This window comes from Diabrotica virgifera, chromosome 5 (genome assembly GCF_917563875.1).
Source record: "Diabrotica virgifera virgifera chromosome 5, PGI_DIABVI_V3a".
Classification (NCBI taxonomy): Eukaryota; Metazoa; Arthropoda; class Insecta; order Coleoptera; family Chrysomelidae; genus Diabrotica; species Diabrotica virgifera.
Genome location: NC_065447.1, coordinates 13,360,387 through 13,367,840, shown reverse-complemented (window position 1 = coordinate 13,367,840; position 7,454 = coordinate 13,360,387). Strand labels below are relative to the sequence as shown.

General features: G+C 29.2%; 1 protein-coding gene across 1 annotated transcript; it reads left to right on the top strand.

Moving 5' to 3' along the window:
• Positions 1-407: 407 nt before the first annotated feature.
• Positions 408-5,365, top strand: LOC114332259 (probable small nuclear ribonucleoprotein G). The gene is made up of 3 exons (XM_028282061.2): positions 408-566; positions 622-769; positions 5,218-5,365. Exons 1-3 carry the CDS (start codon positions 535-537, stop codon positions 5,266-5,268), a joined length of 231 nt encoding a protein of 76 aa, XP_028137862.1. The 5' UTR covers positions 408-534; the 3' UTR covers positions 5,269-5,365.
• The last annotated feature ends 2,089 nt before the right edge of the window (positions 5,366-7,454 follow it).

The window sequence follows — 7,454 nt, the reverse complement described above, 5'->3', positions numbered from 1 at the left end:
GAAGTTCTGTCCGACAAAATATATACATGGAGTGTTTTCTTACTGACGTTCCAAATTTTTAAACTGTTCTACAATTAAGAATTCCCATATTCCAGTGTTCCCGTACATAAAAGTTTGTCCGACTAGATAAGCTATGTATTAACAAATTTTCAGCTTGCTATTAATAAACTTTTTTTGGTACGCGGGATCCAGGCCTATTATGGTTGTTTGGAATAATTACTTCAGCATAATAATTGTAAGAGCTTTTTGCGTTTTAACCTGGATAATTCAAAAATAGGGAGATCCCCTGAAATTTTTAGGAAAGCCCTATCCCTACTGCGCATAATTATATATTATTGCGCATGCGCGTAATCTAGTGAAATTCTAGTGATTTTTTTCAGTGAAATCTAGTAACTTTTATAAATTTGACCTGGCAACACTGATTCTATTTGTATGTTTTTAATTAACCTCTTTCTTGAAGCTTGGATTTTAAAGCGACAAAGCGACAAACGTTATTTTTCGATTTATTCTTTGTTAAACTAGAAAACTACAAAAATGTCAAAAGCTCACCCTCCAGAATTAAAAAAGTAAGAATACATAATATATTTGGATAAACAGTAAATATTAACATTTTTTTTGTAGATACATGGATAAAAAAATGTCACTGAAATTGAATGGTGGCCGCCAAGTTACAGGAATTTTGCGAGGGTTTGATCCTTTCATGAATTTAGTAGTCGATGAATCGATCGAAGAGTGCAAAGATGGATCCAAGAATAATATTGGGATGGTGGTAAAATATATTTTCACCATATTAGCTTGATCAACATAATTTTTTTTGTGTGGTTTTTGGTTTATATTTTGTACAACTTTTTTGCATTGTTGGTAATTAATATTTATAGTCTATTTACTCACTGTTTATGCTGTACGTTTTAAAGAACCAAGAACCCCTTCAATTGATAAAAAACTTTTCATACACATAACATGTTAAAGAAAAAAAGTGATATTGTGCTGATGTGTGCTTTTGCTCTGAGCAGTGACTGAGAAGGGCATCCCCTTCTCGGGGGTGGAAAAAATACGGGTATACCAAAATACATTCAAAATAAGTCCAGAATTGGATAAACCGACTAATTCTAAGCAACTTTTCTTCTATAGAATGTTTTCACTGAGTCAATACTTTTCAAGTTATTTACGAGTGAATATGTGCATTTTTCAACAAAAAAAAAACACATTTTTAGACAGTTTTACGCAAATAACTCAAAAAGTAAGTACAGTCAAACCTGCTTATTGGAATAGTCTTCCTGCCAAGAAAAAGTATTCCTATAACCAGGATACCTATTCTAATAACCAATCATTGGTGGCTAGTAGAAACGTTTCGGGACCTCAAATTTCTATTCCTTAAAGCGTGATATTTCTATAACTGGCATTCTAATAAGCAGGTTCGACTGTATTTCATTGAAAAAAATATTTTAAGCACAAATGTAGCTTATAAAAAAAAAGAAAAAAAATGTGTATACATGAAGTACTTATGTAGACACAGTAGAAGCAGAATTTTAGCTAATGAAAAGTAGGTTCGTATTCATCAGATTCCAAATCAGAATGAAACACTTTTTGCGGAAAACTCCTCACAATTTTTTTAAAGTGCGTAATAAAAAAGCTTTATTTTTGTTTTTGAAGTTATACTTCTTAGTATGCAGTATATACTTTTAGAAGTTAATAGTCGTTATATGGGCCTTGATTGGGTGTTGAAATGATCTGTCAATAATAATTATTCAATATATAGGTAAACAAATGTATAAGTTTTAGTTTTATTGTTGTGAGGACAGAAACAAAAAAGTTTATAATTGTAGTGACTTTTTAAATAGTTTTTAAAAGCAACAGGTACGTAATAATAATTGTAAATGTTTCAGTATTGCAATAAAAAATTACATAACCTGTTTGGAAAAAACCTACCTAGTATGTATGTAAAATAAACCTACCTACCTAACCAACAAAATTTCTAAAAATATTCATCTAATATTGTTTTCTTGCTCTGTTTTGTTGTGTTGTAATATTTGAATTTCGTAGACATCAAACTAATGTGGTTAAATTCGGAAGTGTCAAGTTGTTCAGTTGCTCTATCTTCCAGTATAATGCATATGTCCCCGCAGCCGATATCCAAAGGTGCTGGAACTTGAACACAATGCACGTGGGTTCAATCCCCAATACAAACTTTTCTTTTTTTATTTTTTTTTATACATTTTATGATTGTAAGTATATTATTATATAATTTTTTTTAAGAAAATACGTATTTAATTAAAAATTTTCCAACAATTATTGTTCAAAAATCATTTGTGGCATTTTTCAATGTGTTTGTGTGTGTTTTATTCTGTTATAAGTATATTCTGTTATTCTTACGTGCATACAAAGTACACACACATTCTTCTTTTTTAAGTTTCTACCAACAAAAGTAAGTAAGTTATGCCCAAAACAAAGTTGGCCAAAGTTTTGGTAAAAAAAAAACTGTAAAAATCACCCCTAATTAGCATCCCCAATGAAATATTAATTGTTACTGTTTCACAAGTTACTTTACTTATGTATTGTTTATATGGACGGCGTTATGCATAACTCGACCAAGCGCCATTTCTTTAATATCGAGATAACAGCGGATTCTGGTGACACATAGCTAAAACTATCTTGGAAAAAATCCCTGTTATTGTCACGTTAACGGTTACTAAGAAAAACAAAATTAGACCAAGCGACATTAATCCACTTTCCACTAAGCGACCATTGAGCAACCATGAAACGAAAAACTTTGAAGCCATTTATCTCAAAACTATGTTTTGGCGCTTGGTCGAGTTATGCATAACGCCGTCCATATGATCTGTAAGTGTTATCAGTGCAAAGTGCTTATTTTTGAAGAAAAAAAATGGTTTGAAAGTAAGATATGGCTATTCAAAATTTGCATATACTCGTGATTAGTGATTTGTTCAAGCCCCTTTAACTATAGCCTTTTCAAAAATAAGCACTTTGAACACATGAAATTTACAGACCATATAAACAATACAATGTAAATTAACTTGTGAAGCAGTAACAATTAAGTTCATTTGGGATGGTAATTAGGGGTGATTTTCACGATTTTTTTTTACCAAAAAAAAAGAGAATAACATTATTTTGAGTGTAACTTACTTACCTTAGATGTTGGAAACTTTTTTAAAGACAAAAATAAAGATTTTTTTAAACACTTTAAAAAGTTGCAATGAGTTTTCCCTGAGAAGTGCTGCATTTCTTGGTTATTTTACGTTGAAATATTTGATTTGGAATTTGAACAATAAGAACCTAATTTTCATTAGCTACAACTCTGCTTTTACTGGGTCTACAGGCTTCATATACAGCGTGTCTACTTGAGTTGGAAACATATGGGAAACTTTTTTATTATTAATTTTACGAAAAAAAGTTATTCTTTATAAAAAGTTCTGCATGCCCCAAAACCTAAGATTCAATCATGAGATATCAAATTTTCTGAATATTATACGAGGTATGTCAAAAAATATGAACTTCGTTCAAGAGTAAAGTACCTTTATTTCTCTCAATATCGAAAATGCTTATTCTGAAAAGTTGTTTGGAAATAAAAACTAAGCTCAAATATGCAATTACATGCTTCTAATTGAAAAAAAATATTTTCCAAATTTTTCTCAAATTTATTGATACTAACTTCGTTTTGATTCATTACACATACGATAACTCTTTTATTATTACTTTTACGAAAAAAGGTATTCTTTATAAAAAGCTCTGTAGGTCATAAGGCCGAAGATGCAACCAACAGATATCACATTTTATTAATTTTATACGAGTTATGTCAAAAAATATGAATTTCACTCAAGAGTAAAGTACCTTTATTTTTCACAATATTGAAAACAGTTATTAAAAAAGTTGTTTAGAACTAAAAACTATGTGTCAATATGCAATTACATCCTTCTAATTGAAATACTGTGAAATATAAAGGTGCTATAATATTGAGCGAATTTCATATTTTTTGACACACCTCGTATAAAATTAATAAAAGTTGATATATCATGGTTGTGTCTTAGATTTTAGACCATGCAAAGCTTTTTACGAAGAATAACTTTTTTTCGTAAAATGAATAATAAACGAGTTATCATATTTGTAATAATTAAAAACAATGTTGGGTATCCTTAAATTTGAGAAAAAATTTTTTTTTCAATAAGAAGCATGTAATTGCATATTTGATCTTAGTTTTTAATTCCAAACAACTTTTTATCATAAGAATTTTCGATATTGAGAGAAATAAAGGTACTTGACCCTTGACCGAAATTCATATTTTTTGACATACCTCGTATAATATTCAGAAAATTTGATATCTGATGATTGAATCTTAGGTTTTGGGGCATGCAGAACTTTTTATAAAGAATAACTTTTTTTCGTAAAATTAATAATAAAAAAGTTTCCCATATGTTTCCAACTCAAGTAGACACGCTGTATATGTACACCATTTTTTTTTCAGTTTTTATAAGCTATATTTTTGCTAAGAATATTTTTTCCAATAAAACATTTACTTTTTGAGTTATTGTGTGTGACTCCCACCCTTTTTCCTGCCTGGGAGTCGCACAGCATACTCCTAGCTACATTGGGCATCGTAACAAGTTCAGTGACATATCAGTGACACAAGATGCATCTTGGCACTATTAAATGCTTTGAACAAAATCTAAAAACATTTCTAGTTAGCCATGCACTTTACAGCATTGCAAAATTTTTAAATTTTTAGTGTACCTACCTTTAACATGTTCCGTGAGGATGGCATACATGTGAGCCACGTGATGCCTTCACCAATGTGTGGCCGGCGCACATGTATGCCATTAATTATACACATTTTTAATGTTTTTTTCGTCCGTTCAGAGTATGTCTTAGGATCAGACATCTGCACGCAATGTGTTAAACTATTTATTTTTTTATTTGTTGAATAGCAGTTTTATGAATGCTTATGTATAGAAGTATGTTTGTTTACATGTACATAACGTACAATATTCTTTTTTGACTAGTTAGATAAATTTGTGTAACGTATACATTGTATGAATTTTTAGATGAATAAATTTACCTTCTTCTTCTAAAAAGTTATGTATGTGTTGTGATTGTGACCCATTAGTGACTATTATCTGTTAATTGAACCTGTAGTTGTGGTTTGTAACTATTCATTGAAGTGGAGAAAAAATTATTACCTAATCTATTTTTCTTACATTTTAGGTTGTTCGGGGTAACAGTATTGTTATGCTAGAAGCTCTGGATCGAATATAATAGAACCAACAATTTAATTTAAGTTATACTACTTACATTTTTTTTTATAAAACTTATGTGATTTTGAGTAAATAGATGGATAATTTTTAGTTTTGGATATAGATGTTTTTATTGATTTTACCCATGTAGCCCGATCAAAGAACAATCTGACCCCAAAAAAAAATAAAGGAAGGATGAAAATTTGGAAATGGGTAGTTGAAATTATCTATTATTATATAAGAAAAAGTTTACAATTCTACATTCCCTCCATTTTTCAAAAATAAAGGGGAACACGCCCTCTCGAAGGTGAAAAATATACATTCAAAATAAGTCCGGAATTGGATAAAATGACTAATTCTAAGCAACTTTTGTTCTATAGAGTTTTTTTCCTAAGTCAATACTTTTCGAGTTATTTTGCAAGTGAATATGTTCATTTTTAACAAAAAAAAACATGTTTTTGGACGGTTTTTCGGATATAACTCAAAAAGTAAGTATTTCGGCGAAAAAAATACTCAGCAAAAATAAAGCTTATAAAAAACTGAAAAAAATTGTTTATGCTTGAGGTCTGTAGACCCAGTAGAAGCAGAGTTGTAGCTAATGAAAAGTAGGTTCTTCTTCATAAAATTTCAAATCGAATATTTCTGTGAAATAACCCAAAAACGGACCACTTTTCATTTCAACTTTTGGGAGCACAGGAAATTCATTTCAACTTTTAAGTGTTTAAAAAAAGGATTATTTTTCTTTTTTAAAAAAACTTGTAACATTAAAAGTAAGTGAGTTACGCTCAAAATATTGTTGGTCTCCTTAATTTTTTGCTAAAAAAATCGCGAAAATCACCCCCTAATTACTTTGCTTATGTATTATTTATATGATCTGTAAGTTTCATCGGTTCAAAGTGCTTATTTTTGAAAAAGCTGTAGTTAAAATGGCTTGAACGAGTAAGTAATCACGAGTTTAGTCAAATTTTTGAACAGCCATAGCATATTCAATTTTAGTACAACAAGAAAACAAAAAAGGAAAAATATGCAGAAAAGCAAAACGTACATTTTATTACTCTTTAAGATTTTTGGTATTACTAATAATTTTTAAGTTAATTCCATGAACAATTCCATTTTTTTTCAAAATTAAAAAAAATGTTTTATTTTAAACCCAATTTTTTTCAAAACTGAGCACTTTGAACTACCTAATGAAACTTATAGATAATATAAACAATAATAAGTAAAGTAACTTGTGAAGCGGTTACGATTAATTTTATTTGGGAAGCTAATTAGGGGGTGATTTTCGCGAGTTTTGTACCAAAAAATAAAAGGGACCAACAATATTTTGAGCGTAACTCACTTATTTTTAATGTTATTGAATATGAAATTAAAAAAAAAAAAAAAGAATGTGTGTGTACTTTGTACGCACGTAAGAAGTTATACTTCTATTATATGATTATATTATTATAAACGAAATTAATATACTTTTTATTTATATTTTATTTAAATATTAAATTAATTTATACTTACTACTTCTCAAACATTTTTATTAAATCAGTGCCAAAAACACATTAAAAATGCCACAAATGATTTCTGAACATTAATTGTCGGAAAAATTTTTAACTACCTAAATACGTATTTTCTGAAAATAAAATTATATAATAAATATACTTACAATCATAAAATGTATAAAAAAAATAAAAAAATAAAAGTCTCTATTGGGATTCGAACCAACTTACCACGCGGCTGGTATTTGCGTTGTATTGGGATTCACCCGCATTAAAACTTCGCCACAGAGACAGCTTGTCATTATGTGCGAAGATCGTCTAACTAAACAGATTAACCTTTTGACATTTTTAACTTATGTAAATCAAATTATTTTGATTTTTAATTGAAATGATTTAGAATTGAAAAAATACAACAAAACATAGAGTAAGAAGACAATATATTAGGTGAATATTGATAGAAATTTTGATGGTAATCAAATTATGTAAATAAAAGTATTACATACTACTTATGTATTTTGGCAGGTTCAAGGTAGGTATCGGAGCCCGTATAACGACTAATAAATTTCGCAATCACTTGCGTCGTGCAAAGTGGCTATGTTCAAATATCATAACAAAATTTGATCAACTATTTATAAAACACTTACCAGTGAAAGATTCTTTAGCTTTGAATAAGCCAGATCTGCGGCACTCATACTAGGCACAGTTTGATGAGCTTTCACAT

What these genes read in the sequence shown, in the direction of transcription:
- LOC114332259 (XM_028282061.2), top strand. Translation starts at nt 535, where the DNA reads ATGTCAAAAGCTCACCCTCCAGAATTAAAAAA. An exon ending in CACCCTCCAGAATTAAAAAA is followed by an intron (nt 567 to 621) that starts GTAAGAATACAT and finishes TTTTTTTTGTAG; the next exon opens with ATACATGGATAAAAAAATGT. An exon ending in AGAATAATATTGGGATGGTG is followed by an intron (nt 770 to 5,217) that starts GTAAAATATATT and finishes CTTACATTTTAG; the next exon opens with GTTGTTCGGGGTAACAGTAT.